The following is a 21,343-nucleotide window of genomic DNA, read 5'->3' as shown; positions in this document are numbered from 1 at the left end:
TGGCTGGCCAGGTGTGGGCCCTGCTAAAAGTGTGCAACAGCTCTTTCTGTACTACGTGCCTGAGCCCTTCCTGGACACCTTGGTGCCAGTGGAATGAGCAAGGAGAGAGAATATGGGCCCAGGCTTGCCTTGAGATGGGGTAAGTCACTTTGTTCAGGATTCTGCATCCAGGAAATATAAGTGCTCACGTGCCCACTACGTTAGCCATAACATGAAAGGCTGAGAACCAGAAACAAAGACAGCAGAGATGTGCACAGTGCTCAGTTAATAATTTATTGCAACAGTTTGGAAAGGAAGAAGTTCGCAGGGAAGAGGAAGGAGTAATTTGCTGCATTTGCTTGTCATATCTCAAAGAATGGGCAAAGAAGAACCACAAGTTATCACAGTTACACTTCATCTAAAGCCAGAAATGGCATTCCTAGTGTAAGAAAAGTATCAGGAAATAAATTCTGAAGAAAAAAAATGTAAAGAGAGGGAGGCTTCCACCTCCAGCAAAAAGAAATAGGCCCTCAGGGTGCTTCTCAAGCTCCCTGGCAAGGAGGAGCAAATAAAGAGCAAATCAGTTAGCCCATTTATTAACGTTGTAGTTTGACTCCAAAAGAAAAAATAGACTATAGGAAGCAAAGTGATATAGAGTCAACCTTTTGGTTCCTGTGGCAAAATACAGCCCCAACCTCTAGCCTGCAGACCAGGACCAGAAGGCAGTGTTTTGTGAGCCAGTGTAATGGCCTCCACAGAAACACCTCCACAGGGAACACCTGAGTGACAGCCTGAATATCACACTGGTATTGGTATACTCTGAGTTTGCTTTCTCATTTTCACACTTCTCTTCTGTATTTTCAGCATAATAATACACCATAACTCTTCTGTGTTAGAACAGATTTACTTTCTTCTTTAGGCTCATCTGGTGTTAAAAGTGTTTGTGAGCAGCTCTAACCAACACTAAACCACTGGACATGGTTTCTACAAACATAACAAATTCATACCTAGCTTTCTACAATCCCAACAGTTTGGGAATCCCAGGGTCTGCAACATGCAACCATTTATTCCATTTGCTCTCTTCCCCTCATGACAGAAATACCTGTTTTCAGGCAAAGGGTGTATCAGAACTGAACATAACTAAAAGCAACATTGGCTTTGTGATCTCCCCATCTCTATCTTGGTCCGTGACCTTTTTCAACTCATTTTCTCCTCCTGTCCTGCTGAGAAGGGGAAGAGAGCGGCTGTGTAGGTGTTTGGTAGCTGGCCATGGTCAACCCACCACTGGCTTCAAGAACTTCAGTATAGTAATGGATCAACACAAAATTAAGAAAGCTCTTTTTAATACTGAACAGAGCTGTGTCCCATTAAAAAGGCACAGGTGCCTGCTGCTTTCTGCCCAGGTTTGGCATTGAACTCCCCCAGAGGATATTCAAGAGAAGAAAGGTAGCAATATATCCAGTGTTCCTCTCTGAGTTTAGTCCCCTGAGGGAAGCATAGGCAGGTACATGTGCAATCAGCTGGAGACTGGAGCACATCAAGGAAGAAAAGCCCTGCTCAGTGCCCAGACACAGGACAAGCTGTATTTTTTTCACAGCTTGACAATAGTCCCTGCCTTTTATGTGCCTAAGCAGTACATATAGCACATATAGCTCCTTTCCAAAAAACAGAGGTAAATCTAGGAGGACCTGATTCCTTGTGGAAAAGGCCCTAAATACTTACTCTCAAACTAATTTGATGGGATTTTTTTTCAGTGCCTTCAAAGAGTCCTTGTTGTGGTTTAACCTGGCTGGCAGCTAAACACCACACAGCCGTTCACTCACCCTTCCCTTCCCTCTCTGGGATGGGGGAGAGAAATGGGAAAATGAAGCCTGTGAGCTGAGATAAATACAGTTTATTAAGACAGGAAAATAATAATAACAATAATAATAATAACAGTAATAATAACAATAATGATGATAATAGTACTGCTACTAATAATGTGTATGAAACAAGTGATGCACAATGCAATTGCTCACCACCTGCAGACCGATGCCCAGCCTAACCCCGAGCAGCTGGCTCATCCCCCCAGCTAGCCACCCCTAGATATTGCTCAGCATGATCCCATACAGTACAGAATGCCCCTTTGGCCAGTTTGGGTCACCTGTCCTGGGTCTGTCCCCTCCCAGCTCCTGCTGCACCCCCAGCCTGCCTGTTGGCAGGACAGAGTGAGAAGCTGAAACGTCCTTGGCTTGGTGTAAGCACTGCTCTGCAACAATTAAAACATCGGGGTGTTATCAGCACTCTTCTCATCCTAAGCCAAAACATAGCACCCTACCAGCTACTAGGAGGAAAATTAACTCTGTCCTAGCTGAAACCAGGACAGTCCCGGATCCAGTCTCCAGTGTACACTGTTAGAGTTGAACCCTCATGAGATCAGGCGCTTCAGTTGTACAGTATGTCTTGCAACAGAGAAATGCTGAAGGAATATTTATAGCTGTACATTCTTGGCTTGATGACTGAGCCTTCTGTAGAAATAAAAATTAACCATGGGGGGGGGGGGGGGGGGGGGGCAGAGAAACATTTCCAGTGCTGGAACAATGTAGCCATCCAGCCTTCTCAAGCTTTTGCCATCCATTAAAATACTATACTTTAATCTTACCCATTTCAAGAGGCCTGGCAAAAAGATGTCCTGAAATGACACGAAAATGATGATTTAATCTAGATACCAGATCATCTATATTTCTTCCAAGAACTGAGAGAAAGTTGTGATCAAGAGCAGTATCCATGGAAGAAAATAAAATATAGTGTAGTCCTCTCAAAGACTCCATAAAGTTGAGTGAACACCTAATAAACTATTGCCTAAATCTCTCTCATTCCTCTAGGAATGGAGGCCAACAAAGTTCAACATAGTTCAGGATAGCAAAGCTAGTTATCGAAAGACTTCTGTGATTCACTCTAAACCTCACATTGGGAGAGAAAACAAAGACAGATTGCTGTTCTAGGATAAGTGATGGATAAAGGTCTAAAACAATACCTTCAGGAAGGCCATCAACAGGTGAAACATGCAGTTATCTCAGCAGATATGATGCCCTATAGTACTGAAATTTTTCTGCATGAGGGGACTGTGCTCCGTGGGTAAATCGATGAAGATTTCATGTTGAACTGCAATTTTTCAGCAGTTTCTAAGAAAGAAATACCTAAGCTATGGTCAAATAAAAGATTTCGCTCAGTGATTCTAACTAGAAAAACAATATATCATATCAAAAAAAAATATTACCTGATTACTTCTAATGGCTTAAATAAACAAACATTGAAACATACTGTGCCAAAGAAGATTCCAGTACAGAATCACAGAATCACAGAATTTCTAGGTTGGAAGAGATCTCAAGATCATCGAGTCCAACCTCTGACCTAACACTAACAAGTCCTCCACTAAACCATATCCCTAAGCTCTACATCTAAACGTCTTTTGAAGACTTCCAGGGATGGTGACTCCACCACTTCCCTGGGCAGCCTGTTCCAGTGCCTCACAACCCTTTCAGTGAAGAAGTTCTTCCTAACATCCAACCTAAAACTCCCCTGGCTCAACTTAAGCCCATTCCCCCTCGTCCTGTCACCAGGCACGTGGGAGAACAGACCAACCCCCACCTCGCTACAGCCTCCCTTGAGGTACCCATAGAGAGCAATAAGGTCACCCCTGAGCCTCCTCTTCTCCAGGCTGAACAAGCCCAGCTCCCTCAGCCGCTCCTCGTAGGACTTGTTCTCCAGGCCCCTCACCAGCTTCGTCGCCCTTCTCTGCACCCGCTCAAGCACCTTGATGTCCTTCTTGTAGCGAGGGGCCCAAAACTGAACACAGTACTCGAGGTGCGGCCTCACCAGAGCCGAGTACAGGGGGAAACGAGTACGTACAACTACTTAGTGCCTCAAATGCTCTGCTTAGGAAAGCCAGACTATTTCCACTTTTATGCTGGTAAAATGGTGTTTTTGTTGCGTGTTTTTTTCTCATTTTCTCATTCTTATTTATTTTTCTATCACATAAGCAATGAGAAGACTGGATGTCTTAAAATCCATCCCTCGGATCCATTAACCAAAAAGTGTATTCACTACCAGTCTCCTTTCCCGTACTATCCTTTCATATTTTTCCCAGTTTGTTTAGCATGAACCAGATAAAGCTCTAGACACTGCCAGTTAAGTAAGACTGGCAGGGAACTGGGACTCCCAGACTAATTCATCTGGTTCCTTCATACTAATTATTTCCTCTCCAGGTTGTCCAGACTGTTCCCTAGCACTTGAGGGCCATTTGAAGCCAGCCCATGAACTGCGCACCTGTCCCTGTTGTGACATTTCTTCTTCAAAGACCACAGCTTCAGTCTTCGTAGGGAACAGAAGCAATTAAACAGAAGTGGCTCTGCCAGACCCTTGAGTAATAAGCATTTTAAAAAGTGATTTCTAGTTGATACTAGAAACTTGAAAATACTTGAAAATTTGCTAGATTCTACCATTCATTTAACTGTATGAGCTTGCTTCCTTTTCTTCCTTCAGGCCAGTTGCTCTGATGGTTCAAAAAGCCAACCCTTCCTTTCACAGAGAAGAAACCACCTGAAGAAAAAAAACACCCTGCTAACACCGCTCCAACGAGCTTCCATAAGACCCCTGTGTCCACCCTTTGCAAATCCCAGCTCTGGCCATCACCCCCCAAATCACAAGCAGCTCTACCTGTCTTGCCACATAATGCCAATGAAAGAGGAGAGGTGAGGAGGTGCTTGGGCTCTGGGGAGTATCTCTGCCAGCTGGAGGTGGAAAAGGTACAAAAAAGTAAGCATGAAGTCTCTGCTTGAAATCTGAGCTCATGCATGATCCACAAAAGCGTTTGGCCAACAAGCAGAAAGCCAAAACAGCTCTTACCCCTCTGATGATCAACAGCTTTAATACAGAGTTCAAATCCTAGAAATGTGTCAAGATGCAGTAACAGTTCCCCAGTACAGAGGGAGAATGGTGCTGTTCCTGAATATGTGAAACCTGTACACATTCCCTTTAGGGGCAATTCCCAATTTATTCCCTAGGTGTACAAGGCAGAAGGATGAAAGAAATTAACCAAAAAAAAAAAAAAAAAAAAAAGCAAAAATCATTGTTTTTTGATGTTTCCAGCCACTGTTTCATCTGAGCTCTTCCAAAATTCTTCACAACACTAATTTCACAACACTAATGTAATAAGGGCACAAGAATTAAAATAAATAAATAAATAAATAAATCTGACTGTAGTCCTAATGAAAAGAATATTTTCCTAGATATGGAGGGAACAAATAATTATAATGATAGGCTTCACAACTGCAATTCAGGAGAGGTTATCAATTAGCTCTTATGAGATCTAATCAGGCTTTTAAGCAAGCGTTAACTGAACTACCACCTGGGTCAAGATCTTAAAAAGCAGTCACAACACCCAGCATCACCAGCATAGGTGAAATCTCAAACCCTCTCAAATAAGGTCATCGGTTTTATTAAGGCATTTTGTTTCCAGAGCACAAAGGGAAAGACAGTGCAGTTTCATAAGATGAATTCTTAGAGATTTTATCAGCATAAGGTGTTTCTATGCTACTGTTTCTTTCTCCTAACTCCAAAGCAAAGTATGACACTCCCTAAATTATTCTGCCACAAATGTTTATGTTGCCCTCATGAAGTGTATTTGGGAACGTGACTCACTTAAAAATAAATCAGAAACCTCTCCCCACTCCAGAGAAGTAAAACTTACAGCATTTAACTAATTCTATTTCAAGGAAATTACTAAGGAAAAGGTATACAGCCAGAAAATAATCTTGAGGTCATTTGAATCTGACTTATTGGCAAGACCTTTCTTCTCTGCTGAAGGAAAGGTGTGCATTAGATTTTGGCTAGTGACCTTAATTCCAGAGAAAACTTATTGTACAGCCAACCTAATATGCTGAAACAGTAATGGTGTGCTACGCTCTAGAAATGGGTGGGCACGAGTCTGCTCTGAACTCCAATAACATGCATAATACAAATACAGTAAATAATGAAAAATGAAGGAACAATGTGGTTGAGCTCTAAGCTTGCAGAATATCCAGTATGTCTTTGTGTCTTGTGATATATAATGACATAATATATGCTTGTTGAAAAGAATCTTAATTCTGAAAAGATTTTGAATTAAAACAAGAGGTTTATAAAGCACCTCAGTTCCTCCAAAGAAGGGATAAGGCTGGTCCTCAATTGCAGTCTGAAGAAAACAGATCAGATCACTCCCTAGACTCCAAAGAGTGCAAAGCAAAACTCAGGACTCCATTCAATAGACACTAGAAAGTTTTTTTCTTAGAACCTTATCTGAAGAATGTTTCTTTGCAGCCAAAACTAAAATCCCATGAGTTTAAGGATATGTAAGATTTGGGTTAATCCATCCAGACAGTAAATTAGGGGGAATCTAGGAAATGCTTCTACCAGCTAATAATTACAACAAATACCTTGCTAGCCATCTGTGAGGCAGAACAGGGAAAGATCTGGTAATACATTTTCCTAGCGACTATATACACTGCAGTTGAGCAGCTGAAGCATTTCCCGTTAAGCACAGCTCCAGCTGTAACTCCGTGCCTCGAACGTGCAGCTCCCAGGCAGCAGGTTCCCACTGCGAGGGAGCCGGGCCAAGGGCCCCGTGTCAGCAGGGACCTCACACGGCTGCCACGTAAACTCTCCAGCATTAAGCAAGACTTTCACACTGCACGTCATCCTCAAGCAGGCTGGGATGTTAAGGAGTCTTATGAAATTGTAGTCTCTAGGGAAAACCATGATGTAAGGACTGGGGTGTGGAACAACCCCAAGTATTCATGGCACCAACGGGAAACGTCTCCAGAGTTCTGCTGTTCAAACTGAATGAAGAGTTAAAGAAGCAGCTTCACAAAATTTGGTATACAGCAGGTTCCAAGAAAGGTTTGAGCTGAAATCTTCACTGACAGTGCTACCTAGTCCCATCTGGGGATCCAAGCTATGATCCGCAGACTTAGGAAAAGGATAATGCTTTCCCTCCGAGATGAGAAGCATCCCGTGTTATCACAGACGGCACTTAGCAAACTCAGTTTGAGTCTGCCTCCTGTAGAAGGAGAAAAAAGCTTAACTGGTTTCTGGAGAGGTCACTTTCAAGCATTTTCAAGGAAGTAAAAATTAAATCTCAGGAACAGTAAGAGCTTTTTCTTGTCTTCCAGAATTCTTGAGGACGAGCCATACAATCGCTCCCTGTTGTTTACATTTGTCACAGCACACACCATGTGCTATCAACATAAACAGGCAAACCCCCTCACCAGCATGAATCAACAAAACCAAAACCCTACACCCACCACCATGTATGTAATCAACCTTGGGCTAAGTGCATAACCTCACCCTATTGTTACACTTCTTTTCTTAATGGCATTATATGTGAGAATTGAAAAAATAATATTTTGTTTTCACCACAGTGGCTGCCTTATGGAAAATGAATAAAAGATGCTTTAAAAAGGGCCTATATATTCAAAAATAGATACACAATGTGGAGAACTCAGAGTGGAGCAATCAGAACAATCTTTGCACAGCCCTGTGGCATGAGAACATCTCATGAGAACATGTCCTCATCCCATGATGAGAACAAAACCACCACCAGCAAATAAGATTTTAGAAAATTCAAGCTATTAACTTGATGGCTGATAATAAAATGCAGGCTGTCAGTTTGATGATACAGGCAGTGGCAAAGTGAACTGTAAAAGCTACATCAAATTCCAACTCAAAAATATTAAATACACTTTTTTTTCCTTTTTGTCTTCTTTATGCAAGACAATTGTAATATGGGCAAAATATATAATAAAGTGAAGTGAAAATTTAAGCATTGTCTTGACTCCAGCTTTAGCTATGGAAATGTGATTATTTTATAGAGCAATGACAGTAATAAAAATTAAAGTTTGGATCAACCACAATGGAAATTTTTGGGTTATTTCAGTTAGAAGTTGAGAAATACATTAAAGGCTTTAAAAAGAATGGTATAAAAACTGTGTGTTTCAACCTCCAAGTTGTAAAATGCAAAGCATATCCAGTTTGTGACAGTCCATTGGCAGCAATGAATGGGGCTACAAGTTGCTGGTAACTTCAGCTGATGCAGCAAGTTGTCTTGAATATTCCCCTACGTTTTGATTGTTCAGTAGAGGGTATTTTAAATTCTATAGCATTCTAACCTACCATAGATTCAGAAGTTTAAATACATGTGGGAACCAAAACTAAGAGAACTACTGGGACAATTAATAAACTGCTTCACCTGTTGAGAAACCAAGTATGTATAGAAACTATTGCTGCTATGATATGAAGTCCAGCTCCTAGCTGCTCATAAAATCCTTGATCTAATGCTGTAACAGAACAGACCAGCCTGTGGCTGACACCATTTCAAGCTGGAAAAGAAGCCGTAAGTAGTCACCATCTTTTGTCACCTCCCCTCTAGGTCTGGTATGGTTCTGCAGCAGTGGTAAAAAAAAGTTTCCCTCATGGTACACATCCCTGTGCCAGGGTCATCAAACCCATTTTACTGCCGTCACTTCAGGTTGCTCCTGCAAGGTGCCATTATTTTGCCTGGTTTGCAGTGGGCAAACAAACAGCCCCCACAGCAGTCCACACAGAGTATTAGCCTGTGTCCTCAGCGCTCAGTAACCCGTACCTATGTGCCCTGATTCACAGCGATACAGCCTCCTGAGCAGCTGCTATATTACACCTGACTCCCACTCCTCACCAGGATCCATATTGATGATATCCCTCAATATTGATTGATATCCCTCAATATTGAGGGATACCCTTGCTACCTCTGCAAATTCTTTGACAGGTGCTTGCTGTAACATAAAATTGTCCATATGTTGTGGGGGAGCAATGCTATTTTCTGCATCACTTCCTATACTACAACCCCTGGCAGCCTCCCTAAGCCCAGGCTTCTGAAATAGAGACATTAATTTGCCTGGATCTACACAATTCTTTCTGGAGGCCACCAGAAAAGGGGATTGTAATTTGTTAATCAAAGCAGTAAATGCATATAAATATAAAATATTAATATATATAAAAAATATTTATACATATAAAATGCAAACCAAACATACTCTAAACTTACTGAAAGTATTTACAACCGAGCAGACCTTGAACATCAAGGGAAGGAGGGGCTGATTGTTAAAGAGTGGCTGAGTGGGATTGGGTCCCAGAAGGAATCCTGCTAACATCATATATATATATGATGTTATATATAATATATATTATATATATTATATAATGTTGCACATATGTATTATAATGTCTTACTTGTGTCACCATAACCTCACCTCTTCAGGCACGATGTGTGCCTGCATCCTTAGCAGCTGAGATCCTGCTGATGAGACTTATTTTCCAGTAAAAAGAAGGTGGTGATTCGTTTCTCCCTTGCCCTACAGGCAAGATAATCTCTCCTCTCTGCTGTTTGAAGAGCTCCTGAGCAGCTTATTGGTGATGGCAAGCTAAGTCTATACAACTCCGGGACGTACAGGAGAATGATGCTACAGACATGTGATTTGCTAGAGAAAATCCCACTCCTTGCAGGCAGCTCGTCTGAGTGATGAACACAGGCATGTATCAATCCACGTCCAAAATGCACTTTGTGCAACTCAGGGAAGGCTCAGCAAAATATACCCTGATGCTTTTACTGGACATAATCTGTGTATCTATGCTATATCTACAGGTAATGAAGCACTGATCTTCCTAAGTATTAAGAGAAGCCTACAACCCTGGGAAATGATCAAGGAATACTACCTAGTTATACTCCACTGGAGTTCAATTTTCTCAAACATGTAAGTGATTGGTTTTGTTTTTGTTTTTGGTGGGATGGTATGGAAGGAGTCCTTCCTATTTTCACTCTACAAAAAAAATTCATGCCTTGGTCTGCATCAGCCACAGAGGAGAAGCGGAGATGCAGAGGCTGGCTGCTTGGTATGTCAGGGCTGCATCATGTTCCCAGTCCAAGCAATGAAAGTGAGACAGGCTCTGGAGGCAGGAAGGGATTCCTGACCTGGGGCAATCCCAGCCAGTATCCCATGGCAGAACCCAGCCAAGACCAGCCAGTCCAGGCCTTGGACAAAAAAAAAAGTCTGAAAAGAAAACCACGTGTTCAACTAATTCAGGTTAAAACTAAGAGCAATCTGTAAGCCACGCTGCAGCATTCCTTTTGTATCTGCAAGAACGATGGTCCAGTGGAGGTGGTCATCCCCATATGATGGTGTCCGTAGGCACAGGCCCTCCACCAGGAAGTGACAGTGCAAGGTGGACCCCCACGTGTGCAGCAGCAGAGGCGGGTTTTCTGCTCTCTGCTTTGACCAGCCGGGATGACAGCGTGCAGGAGGATTACTACCTTTAAGTAGCAGGGAAGTGCACAAATACGTGCCCTCCAGCTGCCCTCCAGGTCCAGCCTCCCACGGTGCTGGTGCTGAGGACAGTGTGCAGCTCCACAGCCCCGAGCTGCCACTGTGCCCCTGGCTGCTGGGGGCACTGCTGCCAGTGCCCCACAACGAGCACCTTCCCTGTGCCCTGCCCTGCTCCTTTCCCTGCAGCTACAGCTCGCAGACTTGTCTCACGCTGAGTACAAAGTCTCTCTGAGCTCTGCAGTGGTCAACAGAGACAGCTAATGCCCTGACCTGACCTTCGTAAGCACCTTACTCCTTCTGTCCTAGCCCACTGTCAGCCCCGCATTAAGGAGGGCAAGGCTGCCAACAGTAACCCGGAGCTTACTGCTGTCCTCTGGGGAATGCACCCTACTGGGAACAAGAAGGAACGCATGCAGGGTATGTCCCGTGGGCGTCCAAACCTCTAGACAAGAAGTAGGGATAATCTCAGTTTCAAAGAATCTGAAATCTTCGTTACTTAAAGCAGAAATGCCTGGCAGTTCTCATGAGCACCTTTCAAAACACAACAGCACCTAGCGTGACCCTAATGGCTTCTTCAGCTTTCATGCAAGTCTGTTTGCCCATACTGGGTGCATTTGTTGCTGCAGAGTCCTGCAGCAAAAAAAAAAGATCTTTTTCTTCCTTCCTCCCCTCCCTCCCTCCCTCCCTCCCTTCCTTCCTTCCTTCCTTCCTTCCTTCCTTCCTTCCTTCCTTCCTTCCTTCCTTCCTTCCCTCCTTCCATTCTCATTTTTTCATGTGTTAAAACATTTTTTCACCTTCTACATGTATCTGTATAGCCTTTTTGCATTTCTTGGAGAGAAGGGCCAAATGGGACAGGCCTCAATACTCTGGGTTGAGACACTTAGAGTGACCTGACATCACAAAAAAGGCTACAGAGCCCTGAACCCTAACAACATGCATTTTTAGTTAATAAGCTGTCAAGCATTTAATGTCAGGAGTATCTGCAGCATTTTTAGAGTGCCAGCCAGGACGCAGCACGAGGTGTTCAGCTGCAGATCCCAGGCCAGGCCCCACCTGCCCTCCCCAGCAGCTGGCCCCAGCCATGCCGCTTCAGGCCCAGAGGCCTCTTCTGCTCCCTGCTGCTCCCAACCCACCCACTGGGTGCCCACAGCAGCTGCAGATGATGAGTGTGGAAGCAGCACACCGTAAGGATTTGCAGGAATCACGTGGCCAAATAGGGCCTAACAGGTCTCAATTAGGACGTGGATTTCAGCCAGCCAGGCATAGCATCAATTCCGCAGCTACTCAAGTGGTAGCTGGGTTTGCCTTCAGGAGGCCAAGGGTGGCACAAGCCAAAAATGCAAGCCCTGAGTAATGCTGCTCACCATAACCTCTTGCACGGGTCCAGCTTCAGGGGCACGGCTCTCCTTCTGCTAGCTGGTGCCCTCGGACAAGCTGCCAAGTACCTGTCACTGCATACAGGTGGCATGGAGGGCAGTGAAACAGCACGATTTTCGTAGGAACCTGCAGAACAATGGGGGGAATTTCCTCTTCATATAAAAACCTGACTTGTCTGCTGAGCAGAGGATGTGGAAATGTGCTTCCAGTCATCAAAAGAGAGCACGAAAGACCTATCTGTGCATGGATCTGGACTGCCTCCTGTACACCTGTGATTCACAGGTAATATACAATTAATATCTTCTGCTTTTCCTGAAGGAAGTCATGATGTTATCCTTCCTAGAGTGAAGTGAAAGAAATGCCAGCACTTGAGGTTTGTTAGGCTGCAAAAATAATTGCCACACTTATTTTACAGTCAATACCAGGTGCACACAGACTCCCTTTTCATCAGGCAGAGATAAGCTCAGCATAAATCTCCATTAGGGATGTCTTGCACATCCCTAAATTCCCAACTCTGGCAGTTGTTCCAGTCAGCACTCCTGTTGCAGCTCCGAGCTGGCAAAAACAACAATCTCCACCACTGCAATTTGTTCTGTATCTTTCATCTCAGCCACACCTGGGAGCTAATGAAAGAGTGATGTCTCGCCCGTACTTATATTCTCTTTCATCAACAGTGGCAAAGTGCCCTGCAAGGATATATAGCTCTGCTGGTAATGCTCAGAGCCTCGCTGTAGCTCCGGCTGCCTCTGAAAGGTAAGAGCTAGCACTGGCTGCAGCAGAGGCAGAAAGCAGCCCGTGCTGCCGTACTGCACGGTCCCTGAAGGCATTTGCCTCTGTTTTCCCTGGGCTCTCTGCAAGGCTGGCCACAGAAGCGGGTGGCACAGCCACAAGGGACAACTCCAAGACCGAATTCACACCAAATTGCAGCAAAGCAGCAAACTGCCTCTGCTGAGCCGATTGCTGAGGTGGTCATGAAGCGGAGATGAGAATCACATGGATATTAGAGCTCTTGAAGTAATTTATTTCCAACATAAACTAGCAGAAAGATTAACTACAGCAGCACAATAGCGCTGCTAGAATAGAGCAGTGTGTGAACTTTGTTCATCTGAAAGACATGCAACTGTCTAAGATATAAGGTGAGAACCAGGGCTTTTCAGGATGACTTTTAAGACCTGCTGCTAACATGCTGCTACGTACCTCAACTCCTCGAAGTTTCCTGACAGGGTCTCAAATGGGTTAACAAACACCACCTCTATACTGGTTGCAATTCTATCTGCTCTGCTCTGGGGTGAGGACTTGGACCAAAGGAAGAGTGTGAAAGTGAAACAAACTGGCAAGGGATTTACAGGGGCTTGGTGCAGCTGCTTGCTTTTAAGGAGCTGCCTTGAAAGCATCGCTTGCAGTGCTAAACCACTTTTCTTTACATATCATGAATGAACATCAACCTCCAATTTTCTGTTTGCCTAAGAGTAATAGTTTGAATATGAACAGCTTTTCAGCTGACAGATTTAAGACATTTACATTTACCGTCAATGGGGGATAAGACATTTCTATAAAGAAATGAAGAAGGTTGGCAAGTACAAAAAATAAAAACCAAGGAATACAAGCTGTCCGTGGATGCATTTCAGAATTCTTGTCTAATTTTAACCTGATCATCAGTAATAACAGTCCAGAAACTTCTGTCAACTTAAACCAGCAACACAAAAATCCTTATCAATTTTAAGATGCAGCTTGGTAAGTCTGTGAAAGTGACTTGTAAAAGTTGTTTGCAACAGCAGGCTGGACACAAGGAAATCCCTTCCAATCTTACATTCATGGGGCTATCATGTACCATCCACACCTACATCATGTTGAACAGTAACTATCTCACATTTCTAAAGAGCTGCAGTCTGTGTTTTATTTTAAAGATTGATAAAGACCGTGTATAAAAATATCCCATGGGACCTGTTATGTAGCACACAGTCCAGCCTCCAAACCCACCCAAGCTAGGTTTGGGTTTTGGGACCCCCTGCCCTTTACCCCGCACTGGGTCCCTGCAGGCTCTGCACAGGCTGGGCTGGGACATCACTTGCACATTTACTTCCCATCGCCTTCCCCCTGCCAAATCTTACTGCCAACAGCAATGAAACTGTATCTGCTCACATACAGTATAGGTGCTCCTGAACTGGGAGAAAAAAAAAAAAAAAACAACACTCAGATCTTAGAATAATTAGTATGTAGACATGGAAATTCTTAATAACACGTTAACTATTGTTGGAGAGAATTTGTGGGAGTTTTCTAGCTCCCTGTCAGCACTGCATATCTGCTGGTTGGCATTGTCTAAAAGACAAAAAAGTTTAAAGCCTTTCTGCAAACCAGCTAATTTTGTATTCAGTAAGTCAGCTAGAAGTAGAACCAAACTGAAAACTTCTGCTATTTCATGTGCTATGGAAACAAGAAACCTGTCAATCTGCAACTACCTATTCTACATGCATTTGAAGTAACTTTTACTGCAGTAGAGCCCAGAGGATCAGGGATCTACCGCCTGTGTTTGTCCAGGAAAGATGGACATAATTTATTTTTTATTTCAGTCTCAAGTATAAAATGCTAAAATATAACTCAAATTGACGTTAAGGTGCATGTTAAACTGCATTACTATCTAATGAAAGCTATAAACCTTTCTCCTCAAATAGCTTCTCACAGGAATATCAACAAGAAGAAATAAAAATATTCACAGTGCCCATCTGTAAATTCCAAAGTGATTTCTTAAGTGATCTCATATATTCTTCCCATAGAAATTCTTCTACAGTTGAAATATTCCTTGCTTGAGCCCTAAGTAAGCTACTTGTTTTAACAACTTACACTAGTTTTGTATTTTTTGGCACAAACGAAACAGTCGCTTTCATAATTAGAAAGAATTTATCTGATGAACTACTTTAGCTTGAAGGTTTGTTGCGAGTACTTAATCTGTAACTTTTGTACTTTCATATGCTGATGCTTACTCGTGAAAACCAAAGAAAACGTTTTAAAAACCTCAGCACAGCCAAGACACTTAGATGTACTCATGTGCTTAACACCACGTGCATCATGTTATCGCATTCAGTGGGATTCCCCAAAGCCGTACGCAGCTTAAGCACTTTGCTGTGTCAGGTTTGAAACTCTTGTGTTAATTAAGTGTGCTCTGAGCAGAATTAGTGGTTGCAACTGCCTACAGTGCTCATGGCAGCCACTGGGCTCTTTAAGCTTGGACTCACAACGATTAAAATGGAACAAACAGCAAGAGAGCATTTTTAATCTCTGCAGCAAAGACAGACTCCACGCAGACCACGGCGATACAGGCAAAGGGAAAGTTTAGATCCCCCAGTGTAGGAAGATCGAGCGGGGCAAGCGAAGCAGTGGCAACTCTGCCTCTTTACCGGAAGGTAATAGCTGGATGGGCTGTGCAGCTTGTTCCTCCCAAATGTAAACTGCAGTACATCTCTGATTTCACCAGCGTGCCAGGTGGCAAACCAGGGCAGTTAAAGAGCAGATATATGTATGACTCAACACATTGTTGCTATATTTATCTCAGGCACTAAAAGAGAGGTAAAAATTCTTTCCTATCTCCGCTGACAGTCTCAGTGTGAGTGTTTCACTAGTGGGGAAAAGGATCTGTGAGGACTGATTACATGCTGCAGCTGTAATTTAAATTACCCAGAACAACTAGTAATTATTTACCAGAGAAAATAATCACCACAGAACAGTTATTCTCCATCTCCTCGTCTTCACATCACCATCAGGTATTTTTTGGAAGATCTCCATTATCCAGAAACAGTTATTCAGTTTCATAGGGGTGTTAAGTGTGGGAAAGAGAAGCTCAGACTATTTAATCTACTTCCTTTTGGATTAAAATTCGTGACGTATAAATTGCATTTTAAGTACGTGCTGGCACAAAGAATATGGTCTTAGAAAAACTCTAATACTGATCACTTACACAACATTACCGTGATGATATAGGAACACTGAGCGTTCTCTCTTTTATGTACTCTCATGTAATTTCTTAAATCCCAGCTGGAGAAAAATATGTCTTGTCTTCTGTCTAGTTTTACTTCAGGCACTACCGGTCTGACATTTTACTTTCAGGTTCCAGTAACATCAGTATTGAGATCAGAGATATTAAAACTTAGAAAATCTGACATGTTCTGTCAAATTATAAAGAAAGTATCTGAGAGCAAATGGAAGAACAGGCAGACTGAATTAAGTAGCAAGAAAAAAAAATGAAAGAAATAGAATGATAGGAAAAGGATACAAACAAATATGCAAAAGAGAAAGATGAAACAAACAGTCTAATGTAATTAGATGGGTATAAAGAAAAAACATTCAACAATGCTGAAAGCACAAATGTAGGGACATAAATTCATGCATAAAACATACAGCTCCAAACAGTATGGGCATGGTGTTAACACATGCACAAGCAAGATTTTATTCATGAGAACTATGTAAGTTAGGGAGTAACACTCATGTGAGCAATGTTATGCACAAGAGGTTGCAGCATTTGACCTTTCACTTTTTTTTTTCTTGTGTACATCTTGTACATCTGTAAAACATTTAAGCAGACATTTTAACTCTGAAGAAGACAAAACTTGAAACTAATAGGACCTAAGGGAAACCTTTACCATGAAAGTTGGTGAAACTGCAGTTCTACGATGAACCAAGAGGAATACCCTAAAGACTAATTAGTTGAAAATACAACTAATGTTATTGTTTGGTTTGAGACATCATAAAGTAAAACCTGCAGTTTGTGTATATGTGGAATGCTTGTCAGAAGCAAGCGTGATCAGTGCGTGAATCCAGAATTTGGGATCCTAATTAACCCTCTAACTGCTACCTGCAAGAAGACTAATAGCAATTCTGAAATGGACATGAGCATCTTACTTTTATGGGATTGCTTCTGCAGTTTAATGAGACACTGACCGTTAGTTTGCCTCAATCACACTTATAATAATGAGACTTCTTTATAATTGCCTTCATAAAGCAATAAGCAACTGGTCTGCCTACTAACAGAGTGAGATTCTGATGAGTGCCTGAAGGTAAGCTAGGTGCCTCATCCTTGCATTATTCATGTGGCATGGGTCCTTGTCCTCATTCTGCAGAGAGGAAGCCAAACCCTGGTATGTCACTTTCCCATGATCTATTGGGAAGTCTGGAAAGGCTGGTAACTGAGTTTTGGGGTCACAGCTATTTAGGATGACAGCATAATATTCCTCTAGATGATTACATCTTATGCTCTATTGGGAATATTGTTTTACAGGATGTTAGAACACTTAAAAAAAAAAAAAGTCAACAAAAGAGTCTGTCTTTACGAATATAGTACTTCAATTTCTTTAAAAGTATTTTTGAACTATAAAAAATACATTAAAGGCCATTAATCAAGCAATCAAAAAGCCATCTTCTTTCTCCAGGAGTTTCTGTCCATGGATTAACAAAATGGTGCAAGAGCTCAATATCGTATGTACAGCTGCCCAAAATATGTATGAAGGCAGAAGTTCCCAGCCCTGTTACCCTGCCAGAAGGCCAGACTCCCTCCTCTCAGATGGCTCAGCAGACTTCTAGACTCTTAGCCTGTAATCTCCAGCTACCTCTGCCAGCACCGTGCCTCAGCTTCTTTTGTAAAGCTGGAAGGATGCTAAAAATATGCATTTCCAAGACAAAACATACATGAAAAACAATACAAAAGAGATAACATAGTTAGAACCAACCTCACTGAAGGGACATCGGTCTTAACTCTTAATTTATCCAGTGTATCTATATCGCAAAGCATGTCTTAGGGATACTTCTACCAAGCTCAACTCACTCGTTCAGCATTATCCACAGTGCCTTATACAGGACTTTCCCACAGAGAGCACTGCCTTTACTAATTGATGTGAAATAATCCATTATTTACAATATTTCGAATGCAGCACTCAGAATCCCTGCGGCATTACGACTCGCACGATTTGTGGCAGGGAGGGATCAAGGAATCCACAACACCCTTTTTCACACAGCCTGCTCTTCTCGCCGCGACACTCAGCCCCCCGCAGGAGGCATTACCTTTAACCCACAAACCCAGGCTCTGGCAGCACAACGCGCCTGCCTCTATAAATAAGCCCCGGTGCCAGCGGCGGCACAGGTTATGCCTTCCCCTGGCAGTGGGGCTCTGCCGCCCGCCCGCCCTTACCCTCGCCGTTCCCCTCCTGCTCCGCCATGGCAGCGGCCCCCCGCCGTCGCCATGGCGACCCGTGCCGCAGCGGCCCTCTCGCCACGGCGGCACCGGGCGGGACGGGGCCGGGCGGCCCCCGGGGAGCGGCGGCTGAGGAGGGCCGCGGCCGCAGCCCCGGTCTCGGCTGCCAGGCGCAGCCATCTCGCTTCCCCCCGCCCTGGCGAGCAGTTGCGGCCTTCATGGAGGCTGCTCAGAGCAAAGTGAAATAAAGCACGGCTGGTGCGGTGCGCTGGGCCTCCGCGTGTCACAGCTCAGATATTGCACTGCCTGTTTTCAAGGGCAGCCAGCCACAGCCCCAAGCACTGACGCCCCAAAACATCCATCGCACCCCAAACTTGGAGCCCGGGCGTGCAGGCTGCAACTGGCCTGTGGCCACCAAGAACCCCACACACGTGGTCCCCACCATCCCAAGCAGGGTTTCGGGCATTGCTCCTGCCATGCAAGGTGGCAGAAAAGAGAAACCACCACCAAAACCTACACCAGGCTTGAGCAGGTGCTCACGCTGCTGTCCTGGCAGGGAGGCCGTGGGCCAGCCACCGGAACTCTGCCATTTCACAACGCTCCTTTCTTGCTCATTTTCCCAGCAACTGCAGAGATTTCTGTGTATCTGGGCTTTACAAAGTGAAAGAACATTTTATTCTAAATACCAGCGCTCTGAAACAGCTAAAATATTCTCAGTGATATTAAATAAAACTTCGCAGTTTAAATATAGCTGTGTATTTTAGCAGACGTATTTGCAATGCATGGTTCTTCCAACTCTGAAACAACTATGAAAGTAGAAAAAAATACAAATATGAACATTCCAACAAGATGCAGCCATACACTCACAGAAATCTGGGGAGGAAATTCCTAGAACTAGAATGTCCTCACCACAGTAGGTGCTTGCATGTCAGATGTTAAAATTTTGTAAAACCTATTTGGATAATGTCTCCTCACACACTCACATCCACCTCTTGAACAGACAGCTTCAAGGTGTTCAGTATTAATGTAGGACTAGAATAATACAAATAAAAATTAAAATAAAATAAAAAACAGGGCTTCTTTTCTCTAAAAAATCACTTACTTTTTTATAAGATTTGCTATTTGCAGGAAATAGCAATCCTCAGTGCCTTCAGTGCCTTTCAGCCACTTATTTCTGTGTTTTTATTGAACATAGCTCAGAGTAAAGAGGATATAATAGATACCCAAGAGAACTTGCAATTACTCAGTGGGGAAAACGCATGATTATACTCTCTAACAAAGCTGATCACTCCAAATGGTTATCTATAGACTTTAGCAGTTTATTAAAGTAACCATATATTTCAAAGTATGTGTTTGATGACATGAGTAGCACGGATTTGTTTCCTCTCAAGCAGATAACAGAAGTTTTGGTGAGAACAACACAGAAGCCAAATCTAGAGAATGTAGCAGCCGAAGGAAAGGCCCTTACTTTTCAGTTTGCAGTCCCATTTCTTATTCCCTCAACACCTCTACACATAAAACCTTCATCTTTTATGGTTGTAGATCTATTGTAGTTGATCAGCAGTATGTTTGAAACCAAACAGAAGTACAAAATACATTGTTTCTTATTACTTCCCTCTCCAACTCTAAATGTGAAATTTCATGTTCTTCAGTATTGCGCCCAAGCATTATACTTCTTATGTCATTTTCCAGATCACCTGACTCATCATAGGACATTTAGAGCTCCTCTACAAATGTCAAGTTAATTCAAAGTGTTTACCAGATTCCCCTAATAAATGCTTTAAAAAATACTTTTCCAGTCATTTAGGTTTTCATGCCAAACCCATACCCCAGAACAACATTCAGCTTTAGAATATATACAGATATTGCTTATTGTGTACATTTATTGAGAGTCTTCATAGAATCATAGAATGGCTTGGGTTGGAATGAGCCTCAAAGATCATCTAGTTACAACCCACCTGCCATAGGCAGGGATGCCACCCACTAGATCAGGTTGCTCAAGGGCTCATCACCCTGGCCTTGAACATCTCCAGGGATGAGACATCCACAGCTCCTTTGGGCAGCCTGTTCCAGTGCCTCACCACCCTCTGAGTCAAGAATTTCCTCTTAACCTCTAATCTAAATCTCCCCTCTTTTAGTTTAAACACATTCCCCCTTGTCCTGTCATTTATCTGATTTAGCAAAGAGCAGTCTTGTGTTTTTACAGTAGTTTTTGGCTTGATGTGAGTTGTCACAAATATGAAGTGGTAAGGCAGTCATTCCACTCAGGACACTTAAGTTTTAACATATTCCCAGTAATTTCACCAGGGCTTCTACTTGGCTTTCCTCACCAGACTTCCATATTTCATATATACTTATCTCAGTTTCCTCCAAGACTGATTGGAACAAAAACAGGGTGTAAAAGCCGGAAAGAAAAGGGAAATTGTGAAGTACGCAACAGATATGTCATGGTGCATTCACCACAGTATGTCCTATTGTAGCAGCTGACTCAGGCCCTTATTCTCTGCTACGATAGCTCCTTTGGGAGAGCTTTATTCCAAACATATAAAAGTACTAGTCAAATCCTGGAATTTTATACTTGGTAAGTTTGACACCCCTAGCCTAGCTGCAAAATCTTTTGTCCCTTACAGCTATTACTAATTTCAGCAAACAGTATTTCACACTCTCCTGCCTATGCTGTTGGGGTTCCACTCAGGACAATTACTGTAAGTCCAAGTGCTTTGTCTGTATCGCCTGTTCCAGCCCAGAATTTCCTTTTGTTTTGAATAGCTTGCAGCCAAATGTCAGCACCTGTTTCCCTTTCTTCCCCCCAATTCCTGACATACAAGGTTTTGGTGTCTTGTCTGTCTCCAGAAGCAGAACAAAATATGGAATGAGAAAGCACTTCAAAATGAGAACTCACCACTTTAAAATTTCCTGGCAACGTATCTTGAAAAATCTATGTAGGAAAAAAATGTTAACAATTATAATGCAGATCAAATATTGGACCTGAACCACATGACTGTTTCCCTTCTAACTTAATGCACAGACATCTCAAACCAAGGGTATGAGTGGGCTGAAACAACTAATCGCATTTTGGCACAGGCAAGTACAAAAGGAAACCCAGAACTACTAATTCAACAGCTTGAAATATCAGCTGCTGCATGCAAGATCTTTAAAGAGCTCCTCTGAAGAGAACATACCCTTTTAAACTTGTAATTTTTCATTTTAAAAATGTCAAAAAATATCTCAGGGAAAAATACGGAAGGCACCAGCATTGCTGATACAAAGCCTGAAGCCACTGACGTCTAATAGCGGTAAGGTACCCTTGCCTCTGCGCCTAATTGCATCGCATACATTTCTCTCAGCTATCAGGGTCTTATCACACGTTTTGTGTATTTTCCATGCATATGTTCAGAAATTTTGCTCAGCACAAAAAACAGCTCTAAAATGG

The 21,343-nt window shown here is 42.9% G+C and overlaps 1 protein-coding gene across 1 annotated transcript in view; it reads right to left on the bottom strand.

Annotated features, from left to right (window-relative positions):
• The window catches only part of DRC8 (dynein regulatory complex subunit 8), a gene marked incomplete at both ends in the record, with an annotated part of 31,048 nt that extends 13,113 nt beyond the window's left edge, over positions 1-17,935 (bottom strand). The window contains one exon of the mRNA XM_084283507.1: positions 17,908-17,935. Coding sequence (XP_084139633.1) covers positions 17,908-17,935 — 28 coding nt within the window. The remainder of the gene's footprint in view (positions 1-17,907) is intronic.
• Between the last annotated feature and the right edge of the window lie 3,408 nt (positions 17,936-21,343).

This window comes from Netta rufina, assembly GCF_964035555.1.
Source record: "Netta rufina genome assembly, chromosome: 3".
Taxonomy (NCBI): domain Eukaryota; kingdom Metazoa; phylum Chordata; class Aves; order Anseriformes; family Anatidae; genus Netta; species Netta rufina.
The sequence above is the reverse complement of the archived record's forward strand: the minus strand, read 5'-3'. Positions and strand labels throughout refer to the sequence as shown.